General features: G+C 35.1%; 1 protein-coding gene across 1 annotated transcript in view; it reads right to left on the bottom strand.

Moving 5' to 3' along the window:
* Positions 1-20,100, bottom strand: part of LOC108371406 (furin-like protease 2) — a gene marked incomplete at both ends in the record, with an annotated part of 40,211 nt that extends 20,111 nt beyond the window's left edge. Inside the window, 3 exon segments of the mRNA XM_017626959.1 lie at positions 8,243-8,377; positions 17,586-17,849; positions 20,071-20,100. Coding sequence (XP_017482448.1) covers positions 8,243-8,377; positions 17,586-17,849; positions 20,071-20,100 — 429 coding nt within the window.
* Positions 20,101-20,104: the final 4 nt, after the last annotated feature.

The raw sequence follows: 20,104 nt of genomic DNA, 5'->3' as shown, positions 1-20,104 counted from the left end.
CCTTAATTTTATCGGTTGAATTTCAACCGCTGGGCGAACACTAGTTATAGTAAATGTTCACTAAAAATGGCTAGCCGTTAAACATAAAAGATGTAAAAGTGGCCAAAAATTAATTTTTTTTTTCCATTTTCATAACGTACGTATCTATGGATATATGTACATTATACCGTACCACAAAACAAAGTTCGCCGTACACTCCTGAGTCTATAAAATTTGTCCAAGGCAATTTTGAAAAAAAAAAATTTTTTTTTTTGCCAGGCGTAATATTTTTTTTCGCCATTTTTCGGCATTAACAGTCGGATCTTAAAAAAGAATAAATATATCGATGTTTCTGTTCCTAAATACAAATGCGATCTTTTAGCAACTTTCAATTTGCACTTTTTGAATAGACTAAAAAACTGCATACTTAGAATTTTTCTAAGAAAAATCTGAATAGAGTTGCAAATTAGTATGCAAATTTGTTGAATTTTCCTGAGTTTGGCACAAAGTTTTGATATTTAATTTAATTTTTTTTTTTTGGCGTAGTATGAACTATATTTTCATACACATTATTGAAAATAAAATTAGAATAAAAAACTTTGCATATATTGCGAAAAATTCACTGTGCCAATACTTTTGTTCGTAACTATATGTATGTACATATATGTATAAACTCAACTGTTGCAAGTGGTTTTGTATTCGTTGCATAGTTCTAGGCATATGCACTACAGTAGTGTATTTTTAAGACCAAAACGAAAATTTTTAAAATACCAAACTCATTTTCACTTCGGTCTGTTGATAACTGATAAGCATACTAGCACATACATGTACATATGACCCAATATAGATTTTTGTAAGGGCTATCCGATGGTACCATGCGTTTTCCAAAATTATGCCATTTTCGTGCTGAAAATTCAGAACGAAAATTTATTTGTAATTTTTCTCAATTATGGTCATTTTAAACTTGGTGATCTATGGTAAATGTATGGCTCATTCCATCTCAAATCACCCAGACCGGGGGAAAGGGAATTTAAGTTTGCGAAAAGACTCACAGGGATTGTTCCTTGAACAATTTAAGGAGAAATGCGAATTTTTCGAATAATGATTTTTTTTTCTTTTTGAGTACGAACGCTTCTTTTTTCCTGTCGTAATAGCATCTTTTGATGAAATCGTTTATAACTGCCGCAAAAAGGCAAGGATTTTAATGATTTTTTTTTGAATTGCAGATATTGATCTACTGAATCGATCTAGTGAACTAAACATCAGTAATTGTTCATTAATAATTAATTATTGTTTATAAACAAAAAAATTTTTATTTTTCAAATTGATTTTCTTCAAATTGCCACATCTTTTTTTTCTCTCAAACTTTTTTGTCTATTAGGGAATAGTATAAACTATTTTCAGTACGAGTAGCAATATGCTAAAATTCATCGTTTTCGAGTTATGATTATTTTTCTGAAAATGCACTTATATGATGCTAGCAGATTTTCGTGCCAGTTGAGGGCACAATAATTGTTGCCCATTATGACAAAATTTCCTTGCTGGAAATTTTTTGAGGTTGCCCGATCAGAGCCAAAAGTTGTTCCCAATTGGGCTCTAATTTTGGCCCAATTGGGCCCAATTAACGATTTGCCCAATCTACCGAAGATTTCCCCAACCAGTTGTCACAATTTGCTCAAAGTCAACATGCATACGCAATTAAAACGTTTTTATCGATAAAATCACCCATACACACATCAAAATTCCCTACGAAAAAAAATATTTTTTAATTTTTTTCTTGAAAAATTTGCCACATACAAATTTTTTGATAAAAAAAAATTAGTTTTTGAAAATATACCATTTCAAAAAAAAATTGGAAAAAATCAGAATGGTAGCTCTGAGTATTGCGCAATATTTAAGTACAATGTTATGGGGTGCACTCAACAATAATTATTGAGTAATGTTGAGTAAAATGAGCCAATTTACAAATTTTTTAAACTTTTTTAGAATTTTACACCACAGCGGCCATTTTGTAGCCCATTAAATTTGGGTTTAATAAAGTGCAAGTTTTAAGCGATTGCAAAACTTCCGTTAATTATTATTTTTTTTTGAAAACGGTTTTTTAGCATTTTTATCGATATGGAAAAAGTGCAAGAAGCCGTTAGCATAAACAATATTAAAAATCAACGCAAGTTTGCAGTAGCTTAACACTTGCACTTTATTATACCCAAATTTAATGGGCTACAAAATGGCCGCTGTGGTGTAGTGGTAAGCAGTGCGCGCTTTCACTTATCAGCACCTGGGTCCAAACCCTGGTCAAAGCAACATCGCAAAAAATATAGAAAAAAGGTTTTTTCTTAACAGCGGTCGTCCCTCGGCAGGCAATGGCAAACCTCTGAGTGTATTTCTGCCATGAAAAACAGCTTCTCATAAAAATACAATCGCCGTTCGGAGTCGGCGTAAAACTGTAGGTCCCTTCGCTTTGCGTGACAACATCAAGGCGCACGCCACAAATCGGAGGAGAAGCTCGGCCAAACACTAACATATGTGTAAGCGCCAATCTATTATTATTATTACAAAATTGCATACTCAAAAAATTCTAAAAAAGTTTAAAAAATTTGTAAATTGGTAATGTACTCATTTTACTCAACTTCGGTGCAAAAAAAAATTCATAACTCAAATTATTGTAGAGTGCATCCCATAACATTATACTTAAATATTGCGAAATACTCAGAGCTAGCATTGTGATTTTTTCCAATTCTTTTTGAGATGGCGTATTTTAAAAAACTAATTTTTGTTTATCAAAAAATTTGTATGTGGAAAATTTTTCAAGAAAAAAAATTAAAACGTTTTANAAAAAAAATTGGAAAAAATCACAATGGTAGCTCTGAGTATTGCGCAATATTTAAGTATAATGTTATGGAGTGCACTCTACAATAATTTGAGTTAGGAATTTTTTTTACACCGAAGTTGAGTAAAATGGGTACAAAAATTAAAAAATATATTTTTTCGTAGGGAATTTTGATGTGTGTATGTGTGATTTTATCGATTAAAACGTTTTAATTGCGTATGCATGTTCACTTTGAGCAAATTGTGAGCACTGGTTGGAGAAATCTTCGGTAGATTGGGCAAATCGCTAATTGGGCCCCAATTGGGCCAAAATTAGAGCCCAATCGGGAAAATCTTATGGCTCTGATCGGGCAACCTCAGAAAATTTCCAGCAAGGAAACTTTATCATAATGGGCAACAATTTTTGTGCATATTGCTACTCGTACTGAAAATAGTTTATACTATTCCCTAATAGACAAAAAAGTTTGAGAGAAAAAAAAGATGTGGCAATTTAAAAAAAATCAATTTGAAAAAAAAAAATTTTTGTTTATAAACAATAATTAATTATTAATAAACAATTACTGATGTTTAGTTTACTAGATCGATTCAGTAGATCAATATCTGCAACTCAAAAAAAAAATTCATTAAAATCCTTGCTTTTTTGCGGCAGTTATAAACGATTTCATCAAAAGTTGCTATTACGAGAGGAAAAAAGAAGCGTTCGTACTCAAAAAGAAAAAAAATCATTATTCGAAAAAATTCGCATTTCTGAGCAAAAAGAAAAAATACGTGTCTCCTTAAATTGTTCAAGGAACAATCCCTGTGAGTTTTATCGCAAACTTAAATTCACTTTCCCCCGGCCTGGGTGATTTGAGATGGAATGAGCCGTATACAAATGAATTTGTACAAGAGGGCGTGGCGTTTATAGTAAACCGAAAGAGAGTGTGTGTTTAGCAGAGACGTGACACCTCCAATAGATGTAGTACGTTCAGAGCACCATTACGTTGGGCCCATTACAAACCGACAGCTGAACGGAATTTCCTGTTGTAAACTAAACAGGAAAAAGAGTTGGCAAGAAGTCGTAGCACCTCCCACCACTAATGCCGTCTACGTTCAGTGAATATCTATTTTAAAATGAAAGCGCATTTCATTCTTATTCTTGGTAGTAAAGAAAATGATGACCAATATAATTGCAGCATGAGTTTTTACTGGATGCGGCAAAGGAGAAGATGTGTTTCTGCAAGGAGTCCTATTTATTCCCCCATTGATTGAAGGTCAATTTTAATTTAAAAGTCTTCAGTATTCCTCGAGACTTTGCTTTGACATTTGATCGATGTCCAATGCTCACGGGTGGGATGTCCGTATAATACTTACGCCTCTACACCGCAGCAAAAAATTAAAGTATTGTTCATTAGGAGGCCTTAAATCAAATAAGAAAATTGTTTTTGTCTTACTGCTTACTGCTTTATATTTTTATTTGTTTACCCCGAACGACTTCGGATACTCTGCATCATAAGATATACTTTTTCAAAAAATTGTGCCGACAGATGGCGCTGGAGTCGAGATATTTAGAGATCCACCTTTATCGCACGACCTTGATTAACGGGTATTAACTTTTTTATAAGAAGTGCTTCTGCAAAAAAAAAAAACGGACCCAAAACATAGACGGCGCTGGAATCAAGATATTTGGATACCCCTCTACAAGTTTACGTTCCAGATGACTTAGTAAAGCCCCATCCTTTAAGTATGAATGCAAAGAATCGCGAAAACGTTAAGGCGCCACAAATGTCCTAAAAACATCAACGGGTCATCGGTATATCAAGAAGAAGTGTGACGAATTAGAAAGAAGAACGGTTGGAACACCTATGACCCCGTTTGAGCGGGAAAACTCTTTTTTCCCGTGGAATAGCAAGATTTAAACTTGCGCAATACTTGCAGATATCTCACAGCTGGAAATAACATAAGTACATATACCATATGTTATCTCACCGCTATTATTCTTAGCCTATTAGTAAGGAGAGTTTTGCTCTTCAGCCCTTTCAACCTGAGCCAATAGTGTTAACATTACAAACCGTTTTCGCATTTCAACACTATTTTTGTATTGGTTAACGCAAAAGTCATTTTCAGGCGTCAGGAAGCAAGATAAGCAGTTGCTAGTTAAGAATAAACACCTGTGATATACAGAACGAAATCATTTTCATACGAAAAAAATCTGCAAAAATAAATCTCCGTAAAGTCGTTTGACGCAAAAGATGTGTGATTTAGCTTTAAACAAGTGTTCATGCTTAATTTTTTCTCACCAACATCTTAAGTGCAAAAGAATTTAGGTATTTATATTTTAGTAAATAATCAATCGAACCCAGAATGCGGTCATGCACCAGGATTGGGACCGCCACGTAAAAAAGCCTTAAATGAAAGAGACAAAAAAGCCTTGAATGAGGCCCCCTACTTTTTATTACATCCACAGCAAGTCAAAAAACCACGATTTGAGGGCAAGCACCTGGAATATCATTACTCTTAATGGGAAAATTGCCTCTGTTCGGCTGGTTGATAACCTCAGGAAGACTAGACTTGCATCCCTGCCATTCAAGAAATGCGCTGACAAGAAACACCTTGGGCGATGCGACGTTTACTCCCCCCGGTAAAATATCGTCAACCAACAAGCCGCATCAAAGCGAGATCGCACTTACTTCCACCCACTCAGAGGCGGAAGAGATAGGCGATACGACCAAACACCTCTTCTTTGAGCGCTTAGAGCGCATTTGCTAGCGCCCTCCCCTTGACGATATACAAATCGTAGTTTACGATGGTAATGCAAAGATTGTCCCACTGTTACACACTTCAGGCTCTACGAAGAAGCGTCCGATAACGAACTGAGGCTGATCGACTTCGCAGGGGACTGAAGCATGATAGTCTTCAGCACTAAGTTCCAGCATTAAAGAATTCATCAGGCTATATGGCTGTCCCTGCCAGCTAAGCTATTCAGGTACGGTGGCAAGGAGTTGATAAGGCGCTTATCCAGAGTTTTATTGAAAGCTCACCGTCGACGAACTAAAGATGACGCTGCGCAATATAGCCAAATCGGACAGAACTCAACATTTCTTCGAGTCGTTTGGTATAAAACGAGTTTTTGGAAAATAAGACTCCATTGTGTCACTTAATCTGATGCTGAAAAAGATAATAAAGCTGAAGTAAAGTAAGGTAAAGTAAAGTAGCTGTTGTGAGTTGTGAAGAGTTGAATCTCTCCGGATACTACAAGAAAAAAATCCAGTACTTGGCTTACTTGCATAAATGCTGCAATTTGAATCGTGAAACGCAGAATACGTGGTATGGTTAAGAGCACATCCAAGTCAAAAACCAAAGCACACACTAGGAAAAAAATATCGATAACAAAAACGATAATAATATCGATAGGAAAATGAATAACAAAATCGATAAAAATATCGATAGCAAAATCGCTCGTAATATGGATAGAAAAATCGATGGCGAAATCGATAAAAAATATCGTTTATTATATCGATAAGTTCTGAAAATATCGGTAGAAAAATCAATAACAATACCGATAAAAATTCCGATAACAAAATCAATAAAAATATCGATAAAAAATCGATAATAATATTGATAACAAAATCGATTGCAAAATCTATAAATAAATCTATTACAAAATCGATAACAAAATAGAATTAAAATATAGATAACGAAATCGATAAAAAATATTGATAACAAAACTGATAAAATATCGATTATTATATCGATAATTCCAAAATCTCTAAAATCCCCAAATAGTTCCCAGAATGAGTCTATGTCTATATCATTTTCTCTATAATTACCTTTATCTTATGTTCCTCTATCTTCATCTTTACTTTTATCGGTATCCTCTTTTTTTCTTTATATTTATCTTTGGTTTTACTTTTATGTCTATCATATTCTTCATCTACATATTCCCCTTCACCTTTGCCTGTTATTCAAAAGCCGAAATACCTACACAAACATACTTGTGTGTCTCCTTCTCTCACTTCTAGCGCATGCACGTATTTGCAAAATGATGACAAAATGATTTTGTATGGAAAATTCTTTATGCCCATATATTTGAATCAAATAAACATATCTAGAAGATATCAACCAATACTTCCCATATACCAAATGAAAGCAAAGGTCTTGAGTTTTTGATTAAAGAAAACAAAAACAAAATCATTCGAGCGGTTTTCGAGAATTTAGGAAACAAAAAACAATTGCGAATTTTTTCAACAATTTTTTGTATTAAATATTTGTTGAATTTATATAAAATTTCTACTCGATAATATTTCTATTGCTCCAAGGAACCTATATCTCGAAAATGGAAGTTTAACCTGCGAATCGTAAGTTGCTATAGCACTTTAAAGGCTCAAAATTGACCTCAAAATAAGCCAATATTTAACGTTGTTTCTACGACAGAAACCGAATTGGTTACTTACAGAAATGAATCTGTTGATAGGTTTGGAATCATATCTTTGAAACGCCACACTTTTCTTTCAAATCGCTTCATTATTTCGCGTGCAATAAGCGTTTTCGCGAAGCTCTCAAAACTACAACATTTCAGCATAGCCTCCATATCGAAACGTAAGACGTATTCTACTTCAAAAAACACATGAAGCCCACCAGATGCTGAAATTATACATTTTCGTCTCTTTCTTAACACTCTGCACCACAAGAAACGAATAGGTTTACAATCCAGAAATTATCACAAATATTTACGTTTATAATGGACCGACCGCCACATTAAACCAATGAAACTTTGGCCATTTATATGTAAATTTGAAATTGCGAGTATAAGAAGTGGACGGGAGTGGACAAACGATAGAAAAAGAGTGGTAAATACAAGTTAGCAGTGAGAGTAAAGTGAATAAGCATTTATCGCTAAGCATTTAATGCTAAGTGAGGTTGTTGCCGAATATGCAACAGGAGCGCAGTTTATTCGCAGGCAGGAGTACCGCCTTTAAACACCACGCTCCTTCAGCCCGTTCCACCTACAGCGTTGCTAGACAACAGACGTGTATAAAAGAGGTATCGACACTTTGAAAGTGCATATCAAAGTGAACACAAGCGTGCAAGAGAAGTTTTTAAAGGCATTTAATTGCCAAAGTTAATCATACGCCCTGAAACACTTTGCAATAATGGATAGACAAACGGTCTCCGCTAAAATTTTAGGCAAATCTGTTTTTGATTTAGATTCCAAATAAAACTTTTGTAGTTGTCAGACTTTTTCAATTATTGTCTTCAATTACAATTATGTACAACGGAAAAGTTTTCTACTTTGCCTTGTAGATTTCCAACAAAGCTCTTAAGTTTAACCTTAACCCGCCGGATTTTCTTGCATCTTTTGTATTATTGCTTGTAAAATTTCGTACCTATTTATTACATAACGTTATATATATATATATATATATGTATACGCATTTAGTCTTTGTGTACTTACGTAGTTTTGAGCAAGGTCAGGATGATTCGTTTGTATGCCATCGTCGAGTATAGAAACGACAACGCCTTTGCCGGTGTAGCCTTTCTGCCAGGCGGGACCGATATTCATATCGAGGCCATCTTTGGCGCCACCATTCTATTGGGCGTGGGGATTTGTTGTTTTGGTTAATGTGGTTGATAATTATTTTGTTTGAAGTTTTCGTACACAGTTTATTGAGTTGATGTATGTTTGTTTACGCATCATATGTAAAGGCAAGAATGCGATATGTAAAAGAAAGAAAAGCAAAAGTAGATGAATTATGCATATCCAGTATATAAAATAAATTTGTATTTATGAGAAAATATATAATTTGTATTATTACTCTTATTATTAATGTTTGAAGCCAATGCAATTACTTTCGCGAAACTAAAATACCGTTTTTGTACAACTAGGATACAAACATTTACATATTTACATTGAGAATAAATACCAGAACCAATTCTACTTACATATGTATAAAAAAAAATTAATTAGTATTTTATATTTACAAATCCCATAACACAGAAATGTCATTTTGCACTGTAAAATTAATTTGTAATTTATCTAAATTAGTATACAAAAGTATTTGTGTAGTTCCAAAAGTTTCCATTCAAAATGTTCCTTGAGTGTTGTATAGCTCCTCGGACACAGTAGCATGACAAGGACTAATACGAATATATAGTGCCAAATATTTGACCCCCTGATGTCATCGAGCAGGTAAAGGCCAGGCGGAATGTGGAAACTCAATACCTGCTACACTCAATTGCATAATTTTAAGACCGCTACATATTACCGAGTTTTGACTATTTATTTGAATTTTTTTAAATTAATTTCAATTTAAAATATAGTTCATTCTATAACAAACACCGTATAAATCCACATTTCAGACTTTGCGCAAAAATTAAAAAAAAAAATTAGCGAATTGTCACCAAAATGTTACACTTTTTAATTAAGTGCAAGTTTCACGTGGGCACAAAATACCTTTTCTGTTGATGGTGTTGTTCGTTTTCTTCCATATAAAGAATTTTCTAGCATACATACTTTGTATGGAAGAAAATGAGTGACACCGTCAACAAAAAAAATTTCCAAAAATCATCGATACTAAAATTATATGGGCTATATATAAAACTGCATACACAAAAATTTTTCAAAATTAAAAAAAGGTGTAACTGAAATTAAATAATATGAAGATAAATAGTCAAAACTTGTTAATATTTGGCAGTCATAAAATTATGCCAGGAAAATCTGGCCAAAAATTTATGTAAAGCGTTCCGTGGCTATCCCTCGGTTTGACAGCCCTTTCCTCAGGCTAGTAGTCGGATTAATCCCGGACTGTGCCTGAGCGGAGCGCACGGTAAAATACTGGGTTACCGAACTGTCCCGCCCCTCTTTTTCAATTAGGGTACTCACAGTTCTATATTATCTACTGTGTTAATTTTGCCACCTGGTAACTTTAAAACATTTTACCATGTGGTAACTTTGTTTGTTGTTGGTTCCCATACTAATTAGAGATAACACTTTTGGGCAAAATTACTAGACTTTGTCTCATGTTTATGTTCTGTGTTAAACTGGCATCTATCGCTGCTTGTACATACATACATGAATTTCGCTTTGGGCGCAGCGCTGCTTGTACATAAGTTTCTCTTTGCGCCTGCCTGGAGCTGGCAAAGGTTATTTTTTTTTTTATTTTTGCGCTGTGCTAGCTGAGTATAAAAAAGAGAAGAGAGAATAGAGAGAAATATGTATGTGGTTTGTTGATGCTCTCTAAACACAAACGCGTGAAAGGCAAACGGTCTAGCAATGCGTGGTATTGTTGATCAACTTAATACTTTATTTAAACATAAGGGTTGCTCACAGTTCGAGTGTGTTATCTTGTTAAAGTTGCCACCTTTTAACTTTAGAAGTAAACTGTGAGTACCCTAAATAAGTACGTTTAAGATTGTTTAACTGACCTAAACTCGGCGAACATTCTAAATTTTCTGTGACGTATAAAAGGCACTCGGTGGTTCAACTACCAAGGGAGGGTTTCTTCACCTTATGTTGTTTGCCTGCGTGCTCTGTGCAGTGGCAGCCACTCTCAAAGCTTGAGTTTAGCGCTAATCGAACTTTTCGATTTAATTAGGGTATTCACAGTTTACTTCTAAAGTTAAAAGGTGGCAACTTTAACAAGATAACACACTCGAACTGTGAGCAACCCTTATGTTTAAATAAAGTATTAAGTTGATCAACAATACCACGCATTGCTAGACCGTTTGCCTTTCACGCGTTTGTGTTTAGAGAGCATCAACAAACCACATACATATTTCTCTCTATTCTCTCTTCTCTTTTTTATACTCAGCTAGCACAGCGCAAAAATAAAAAATAAAATAACCTTTGCCAGCTCCAGGCAGGCGCAAAGAGAAACTTATGTACAAGCAGCGCTGCGCCCAAAGCGAAATTCATGTATGTATGTACAAGCAGCGATAGATGCCAGTTTAACACAGAACATAAACATGAGACAAAGTCTAGTAATTTTGCCCAAAAGTGTTATCTCTAATTAGTATGGGAACCAACAACAAACAAAGTTACCACATGGTAAAATGTTTTAAAGTTACCAGGTGGCAAAATTAACACAGTAGATAATATAGAACTGTGAGTACCCTAACTATGTATGAAAGGAAAAATATTCCCTATTTTCAATCAAAAACACATTACTGTTTCTAGCACTTGGAAACTGCTTTCTGAAACATAATTCATTGATAAAAACGCGCACTCACTTTGGAATCAATTTATGAATGCCTCGATATATCTGTATGTGAGCTATGAGTTCAATGGCTTATAGGCATGTATGTTGTACAACAATATATGAAAAAAAAATTGTTTGCAAATTTTTAATTTAAATTATAAATCTATATTTGTGCTTTTTAGCCAAAATAACAAGCGTCTATATGAAGTTTTATAGCCGTAGGATAACGATAACGCCGGCTTTTAGTTGAAGTTTTAGTTAATAACTTGACTTAAGGCTACCAATCGTCTATGGGTACTATGGAAATCCAAAAAAATTCGATATGTTTCCCATATTTGAACGCATTCTAAGTAAATTTGCATCTTTAAATTTTTAATAGGATGGCAGGATTGAAAGTTTTTGAAAAATATCCTTTGAAGTTTTTATCCTTAATATCTTTATATATATTTTTAGAATTTAAATTTAACTGAAATTCTTCAAAATGCATTTAAAATTTAAAATCTTGAAGGATAATGTTATTAAAGGATATTTTTGACATGTTCCAAAAAGATAATTGAAAACAATAGTTATAACCAATCTTGTTTCGAAGTATTCTTTTAATTGACACCCATATATCTATATTTTTGCAAACTTTTGGACATATATTATCACTTATGGTCCTTTAGCAAAATTCCTGACTACCTAGTAAAAAACCAAAAACAAAGATTAATTAAATATTATGCCTTAGTACTGCAGGGAGTATAGTAATACAGGCTCACACTGAAGTAAAACGAGTAAATTAATAAAACACGCGAACTGCACAAAGCTTATTCTGGTAACTTTGTCCGCAAGTCAGAACGGGTTGCCGTGTTCGGAATTGCATACAATTTTATTCGAGTAGTTTCTAAGCAAAACCAATATTTAAAACGAGCGGATGTGCGTAAGAAAAAAACAAATTTGGTTTTTTGGGACAGTCTAATGTACATTTGTCTATCTTAGGTCAGCTCGTGTTAAGGGCGTTGCGCCAAATAGAGGAACACTTTTACTACTAGCATCAGTCGCTTGTGGTATCACTGCAAATGGTGGCTGCTTAACTACATATTGAATTTATCGAACTCTAAGCAACTGGAACAGCAAGACCTGTCGTAATATTTATAACACCAAATGGATAGTGTCCTGTGGATACATCCCATCAAAATTAGGATTTGCGTCTCTGAGCGCCCGAGAACGTCCCTGATATTCACTAGCCTTCGTTGAGCTCACACAAGGCTCATCCATAAAAGAGTTGCCTGGATCCAATCAAAGGTGCCCCGAATTCCTAGTGCAATATCCATTTTGACTGATAGCCATACTCATAAGTCTGAATAGGAAAGCATCTGACGGAATTGACAGAGATGTAAAGTAACCGCTGATAGCTTTGAGTGCATTGTAGGTCACGCTGCTAACAGAGGAGATATTAACTTCCCTTGAGGCTGATGATAACCTCCCTGTAGGAGTCCGCTCAACTTATCCTTTCACTAATCTTTGATTCATCTGTTTGGAAGTTTACAGTTGCCTACTTCCCTAAAAGGGATAGAAAAATACCCCATTGGCATCCGTCTGGTCACGCAGTGATTCAAATTGATCAGGCTTAATGTCGAAATCTAAGCGAATACCCAAAGCACAAATCCTGTGTAAGCTAGGCAACACTAAAGCCCTTGTTCTTGCAGTCTTATCTACGATGTCAAATGGCACTTGTTAAGAAATCCGTGGTTGATTTGGGGTGATTCTGAGTGTCCCACTTATTCCAACAAGGGCGTACCATTGTACTCCCTGCAGTTTTCCGATTAGCATAATATTCTCCATTAAACATGATGGGCTCCAAAACGTTGTCATGAGGGCAGGAAATAACTGTAAGGAACAGGTCCCTTCGCAGCATTAGACAGCACGTCTTCTACGATCTCGCTTCAATACTACTTAGCTATCATGAAGAGCTTCCCTTCTCGAATCAAATCCAAGTCAAGTGTCATAGCGGACGCCAAGAAGTTGAGGTAAAATCAACATGTTATACTCTTTTGTTTATATTTACTAGCTAAGTTCAACTTACTAGGTTTGGCCGCGGGTCAACTATTCGCAGATTGCCTAATCACCAGAATTAAGTCCGCTTGGATTATATAATTTTGGTGTTCAGAAATTTACTTTTGACTAAAAGTGCAACGACTTCAGTATATGAGATCACCAGGAAGCCACTAGTCCCCTGTTATAAACCCCTTACGACCACAATTCAAAGAAGGAGGGATGTAACACCACGGTGTGGTGTGCTCCTGCTTTCTCTATGCTGGATGGCGGCACTCACTCACCCTGCCACATACCGTGCGGTATAAAAGCTTAATTAAGTGTGTAACGACCCCAAGCTTCTTGCTCGTAGCTTCAAATTGCGATACACAAAAAAATACTTTGGGGTAGTATTTATGTTTTCTAGAAGAACAGCCGATTTCGGGAAACTAGATCCTAAAGCATAGTCGCCGTTTGAATGACAATGGTTAAAGCGCTACATTCAATGCAAACCCAATTTCTTTCGCATTTCCGTTAAAGGGAGGCAGACGAAGTGATTTTGCTTTTCCAAGGAGGAGGATGCTAAGACCTCTGCTCCAACTCAGTGCTTCATCATTTACTCGAGAGCGTAAATATTAAAAACTTTCACGGCAAGTAGAAACATTTAACGTTGATTTTGAATCGCCAATGGCGCCTCAACGCAGCAATCATTTATGCATTCATTCTTTAGCCATCTTGAAGATGTTCGTTTACTTGTCCGAATATGAAAAGTGACAGTCGCGCTGGATTTACCTTGTTGCCATTGCCATTTGCTCGAGACAATCTGCCGTTCTCGTTTTGATACAACCGTAAATAATTTTGTGCATTCATTTCGTTGCATTTATTTTGTTTTGTTGTCACTTCCCTTCACAAATTTTTGTGAATTTATGCTGCTTTTTAAGCACATAAATCATAGTAAAGCAAAGTGCCGGCGGGGTATCTGGCCATTTGTTGTGGGTAACCGCACAACCGTGAGCTGGTTTCTGCTAAATTTTTCCGCTTTCTCGCATTATTTTTTACTCTTTTCTAGCATGTTAAAACTTTTCCAGCACATGACGGCAAGGATAATGCGGCAGATACCCGGCACAAAGCAGTTGTCCTTGCACGAAGCCAGCGAAACTGGCTGCAAATTTGCTGGCTGCTGGCAGAATTGGTCGCCAGCTTACCTTCTGTCTTTGGTTGGCTTTCTTCGTTGGCCGCTTGTGATTTTTTGTTAACCGCTTGAGCACCTAGTTAGGTGTTTTTTTCTGCTTGTTGTTTTGCTCATGTTGCGGCCATTGTCAAGTTGGTTTACCTTCTGGGTGTAAAACTACAATTTAGCCACGCGTATCATCTTTCTTGTTGGAGAAATTGCATTTTCTTTCATTTATTTATTTATTCTTCTCTTATTTACTTTTATTCTTTCAACTAAATCTTGTGATTTATTTCCTATTCTCGGTAGCTATGTTGTTGTTTGTATTGCTTTGTGCGTCTATTGAGTGCAATGTTGTTAGTTTGCTTTGGCTGCTTGTTCAGTGGCCTTGTCAAATCTAAAATCCAATAATTCTGATGAATGCAAGAAAAGTTTCGAAAGGTTTTGTTGGCTTATATTTGTTGAATGTACAAGCTGGGATTGCGTGAGCAATGGAAAAGAGGTGTGATGTCGTTTTTTTTTTTTGTAGATACGATTGAGCATTATTGCTAATCATTTGACTTTCTTGCTTAGTTTACATGCGTGCTAAATTTGCAAACTAACACTGCTCCTAAGCCGTCCAAAATCACATAAAGAGATAGCTAAATCAAATAAGTAAAAAAAACTATAGTTGAAAGAACTCAACACAGGATGTTTCAAGGTAAGTAAATAGTTAGTTGAAATATTCATTCGATTGCTGGATAAACGTTTTAGGTAGAAATGCGAGAAAAGCTGCATCCAAGTTTTTAATTAGGATTTCCTCCTAGAACTTAAATATATTGTCCTTGAATGTGAAGAGCTTGAGGTGCGTGGTCGACCGTAAAATAGCCGAAAATTCTAAGATGAATTTTAAGAACTTACAGAAATTTCTAGGACCAAATTGGACTCCTGTAGATAAAATTAGTCTAGAGACCGATGTACAAAGCATGCTGAACGACACTGGAACCAATAAAGAAAATGAACCCGAGTGCTCTGTCGAGGAGGGCGAAGTCAGTGCGGTATGAGTTATACAACGATATAGGCTCAGTACAACAAATTAAAATATAGCAAACCCATTTATTTGTTGATTTAAAAGCCGCTTTCGAGAGCAAAAAAAAAGAATTACCTATATGCCGCGATGGCTGAGTTTGATATCCATACGAAACTAATGCGGCTATGTACAATGAAGTTGAGCAAGCCAACCAGTTCGGTAAGAGTTGGGAATGGCCTGCCCAAGCAGGTTGCTACCAGACTATTTTTGAGGCTACCTTTCATGTGATATCTTTAACCTACAACTGAACAGCGCAGGACAAATTTTTTACACGAGCATATAATTCCTGGCGCATATGCCGATGGCATCATCATCGCTAAAACGCAAAGCGTGTGGGACTGGTGGTGAATAAGTACGAAACGAATTATATCCTGGTCATAAGACAAAGCGTCAGAAAATATGTATTTCATATCTCACTGGGGTCACTGATGATAAGTTCGAAATGTAGACGACTTCGTTAGTTTAGGAACCAGCATATCGGCCTAAAGAAGTCCAATAAGGGCCCGTCCATCAACAGGGTCATGGCGATAGATTTTTGGGATGCGCAATCTTGCCCTCAAAAAGATACAACGACTACCGTTGAACATTTTCTGAACTGTTTTACAAATTTTCACGTACTGGCCGCAACAAAAGTTTTCTTTTGTGTATTCCTTCATATTTCCCTAAACGTCTTCACTCCAGCCGATAGGAGCGAACTCTACTGGCAACTAAATTTGTTAATAAACGCTCAGCTTGAAGAGAAAAGCAGCTGATTGTCGTTGGTGTGCCAATACATTGGAGAAAAATATCCATTAGCGGTGTTCCCGCCAAAACGATACCGTCCAATCTTAATGAGATAGAACGATGATATGACGCGAAAAGCCACAATAAGAGCATCGCCTTTTTCTCTTATCGCGCCACTTTTTTTGTGAGAAAGTCCATGGTGTTTGTTTGTGTGCGCCGTGGTGGTGACCGTGAAAGAGCCCACTTCGTTTTACAGAATTAACGGATCGGGTAGCAACAACGCCTCTTGCGGACCAGCGAGTAGGTTGCGGCCCAACTCGTAGGTGCGCGCGCCAGGGCAGAACCTAGTGAGCATTTAATAGGGAAACGTCCCTATTCTGAGCGAATAAATGCGCATTTTAGAAAGCCAAATTTGTTAAGTGGAATACCGGACGCGGCAAGCGCAAGAGAGGTACTTAGACTACAGGTGAACAGGCAGTATTTTTAAGAAACCCAAACGTTTTATTGTACTTCCTAAATTTGTCTTCTGCTGAAAAAACATAGGAAGTTCTATTGTCAAAAAATGCAAAGTTAAATGAAAATATTTCAAAAACTGTGTTCGCAAGGAGCTTACAATTTTTTTATATTTTCAAATAGCTTACAACGTTAATTACTCTTTATCCATATATTACTCAATCAGTGTATTGCTCCGGAAATTACTACAAGAAGGATATCACTACAAACCATGTAAGCTACTGAAAATGGAATGTATATCCAAATGAATATTACGAAAATACATCAACATAAATTTTTTTTCTGTCTTTGATCGTTAAACTTCGAAGTTGGTCTAAAAAAATTTTATTTTTAGTTTCCAAGCTTTTTTGAATGTTCTTATTTTTTCATATTTGACATATTTAAATCATTTTAAAAATTATTTTTAAAATTTAAGCCGTTGCATTTTTATTTTATATTCTATTATGTATTAGATATATTTGATCAAATAAGTTAATGGTAAACCACTTTAGCTTTTCAGTTTTTTTTAATTTTATGTGAATACTGTGGTTATTGTTGTCGTTAAGGCGAAACCCATTTTTTTAGAGTTTTAAAGTTCGCCACCGACATACATACAAAATTTTAAAAAAGTTTCAAAATGTTTACTTTTCAAAAATTTTTTGGCTCACTATTTATTTAATATTTAAAAAATTTGTTTCTTTATATATTTTTTAAATTATTTCTTACCTTCAATTTTTTTTTACTTAGTTTCGTTAATTTATTTATTCTTTTAATTATCTCAAAATTTCGAAATTAAATTTTATTTCATAACTGGACACTTAAATATATTAAAGTACTTAAAAAAGATGCAGCTACTCTTCATTTTTGAAATACGCTCATTACGAAAATACAGAAAAAAAAACAAATAAATATCAAATAAATCAAGCAAAACAAAGTAAACTAAAACAGAAGAAAATTATTTGCATTAATTAAATAAGGCAGCACTAAAATCAATAACTCATTGAATTAAGTTTAACAAATGCCCAATAAAACCAGAAAAGTGCAAATCCTCACCACCACTACCTGACACCGGTAGAACGTTGGAAAATATGAAAATAAAAAATGAACAAAATTTCTTACATACATCACTCACCAAGTACCACTGTTCCTTGAATAGAGGATCGGGAAATATGTTATGCGATGTAGCGGCACGATATTGAATGCGTGGAGCGCGCGACAGCAGAGGTGAACCGATACGCGCTGACGCTGTAGGCTGATATGCAAGACGGGGACCTGATGCACTAACAAAACCCCCACCTGGTCTTATCACATCATATGGACTGTAGCCGGGTAGGGTGGTGTAGGAACCGTCACGCTTTTTTCGTAACTTTTCGTGCTGTTGTTGCATCCATCGGACCTGTGTAAAAGAAAGAAAGGAGATTATTGCAATTGTTGAATATTATATACATATACACTGAGGGAAATAATGCATAGTAAAAGTGAATATTTTATATTTCATTATCGTTGGAAAATCTTCGTATCTAAAAATAATATTTGCATACCAAAGTTTAGTATGCACGTAATTAATTGCCCACATTTGAGTATGTATAAGTAAGTGTACATACCCTTCGCGAAATATATCTAACTGTAAGTCAACTTGAAGTTGATTAGGAAGGAACTAAAGGTCACTGTTATCTGTATATTTTCATTGAGGAGAGCTAACTATATTTCTATGGCGATGGCCGCGAAATAGTCTAGGGTGGTTACAATTGCATGTAAACTAACTATAGCACAATATAACATAAAATATCATAACATAGAATAATATAATATACCTCATTTTTCAGTTTTATCTTTTCCTCTATCTCTGGTTTTAACTTAACTTAATCGTTTTATGCTTGCACAATAAAATGCCAGCTTATAGTCAATATTTTGTAGTCCAAATAGTGCGTTAATTGAAAAATCGAAAAGTCATCGAAAGGGGATCGAAAAACCCGTACATGATCGTCGAGAAGCCAATGCGTCGTTAGAGAGTGAAAGTTTGGTGCGCATTTTGGAGTGTTGGCATAATCTTTTTTTTTAATGCTGCTGGAAATGCCATTTTCGTCAACGGTGTAGCCGGTGTCGTTGGCCTTTTATTGATGGCGCAGTGAAAAGCTAATATTATGCGAACAATCCCCTAACGATTCAGGCCCTTACTACAAATATCGAGCGAGCAATTCTTGAGATAGAGTGAGAAAGAATCACCAAGGCCTTGCAAAACCGGGTTAACAGGGTGTGCTACTGCGAGGCCAGTCGAGACATGTACTTGAATGAAATTGATTTCCATAAACAATGGGAATGTCTGCTCTTTTGAATAAACCAATAACATCAAAAAATAAATTGATTTTTGGTCATTTTTTGAATTTCTAAAAACAAACCACTGTATGGATCACCCCTTACTTGGATTGGGTAGAATCAAGATTCGAAAAATAAAAAGTTTACATTAGTTTAGACAGCCTTGTACTCTATTGGAAGCGCAGTAAAATAAGATGGATTAGAATTGTTTATTATTGTATGGAATAAAAAAAGTAATAAAACAATATCGGGTTAAATAACCTCTTTGTTATTTGCAAAGAAGTAAGTGAAGAATTTTTGATGATTAATTTATCACATACGTTTTTTGAAGCCTGTTCAAGGTCATCGTTAAAAGCAAAATTATTTTCTTGAAAAATATTATTTTCTTCTTATTGCATCTCTCAGTTGAGCCAAAGCATTTTGTGTGCGCATCCCCATCTCGTAGATATTAATTTTGTGAAAATATATGCTATTCAAATTTAGGCAGCAGTATTAGAAAATTTATGGGTATCACAATTTTCTGGCTGCTTTGCTATTTAATGTGGCTTCTACTTAATATGGTTGCAGCGGTATAATTTTGAAATTTATAAAAAACAAGGTATGAATACCCTGTCTCCCATAATTCAAGTTGAGTTTGATTTCTCAAACAGCTGGCAACCCTACTACATAAAGCCTTCTAAAGCTCGTTTAAATTCATACCCCTATTGTAATAACTAACTTAACTTATTTAATAATTTTATTTTAATTTAGTTTAAAAACAGTTGGCAACCCTCTTCAAATACCTCGGAAACTCTACATGTTCAAACTAAAGATGTCCAAACACCCTTGCATTTGAGACTTTAACTTGTGTATAATTTTACTAAATTTAAGTTTTCAAACCGGTGGTAAAACATTTCTAATGTTTTTTTTTTTTAAACTACAATCTTTTAAGACATCTTTCGGCTGTCCCCTAAATTATAATAGAAATTTCAAATAAATAATTTTTTAATAATTATTGTTGAATTTGATTTCTAAAACAGGTGGTAGTTCTCTTTCAGGTGTATGGAACCAATTTTATATACCTGTCCAGTGCTCTACTACAAATATATTTTGGCTGAGATATGATAAAATAAATCCTATGTTTTAAGTTGGGCTTCATGACACCAGTGTGCAAAATTTTATATATTCCAATGAGCAGTTAAGCGTAAAACACAAACAAATTCACTTTAGAGTTTAGGATATTAATAAAGATTAAGGATTAAGGATTAAAGCTGTTAGTTGCCAATTAAAACAACTGCTATATAATTTTCATAAGTACTCACCTGCGGTTCGGAATTTAAGGCGCTATGGTGCTCG

The sequence above is a fragment of the Rhagoletis zephyria genome, unplaced genomic scaffold (assembly GCF_001687245.7).
Source record: "Rhagoletis zephyria isolate East Lansing unplaced genomic scaffold, Rhagoletis_zephyria_1.1 Rzeph_scaffold_04953, whole genome shotgun sequence".
Taxonomy (NCBI): Eukaryota; Metazoa; Arthropoda; class Insecta; order Diptera; family Tephritidae; genus Rhagoletis; species Rhagoletis zephyria.
This window is presented reverse-complemented; position numbering and strand designations above follow the sequence as displayed.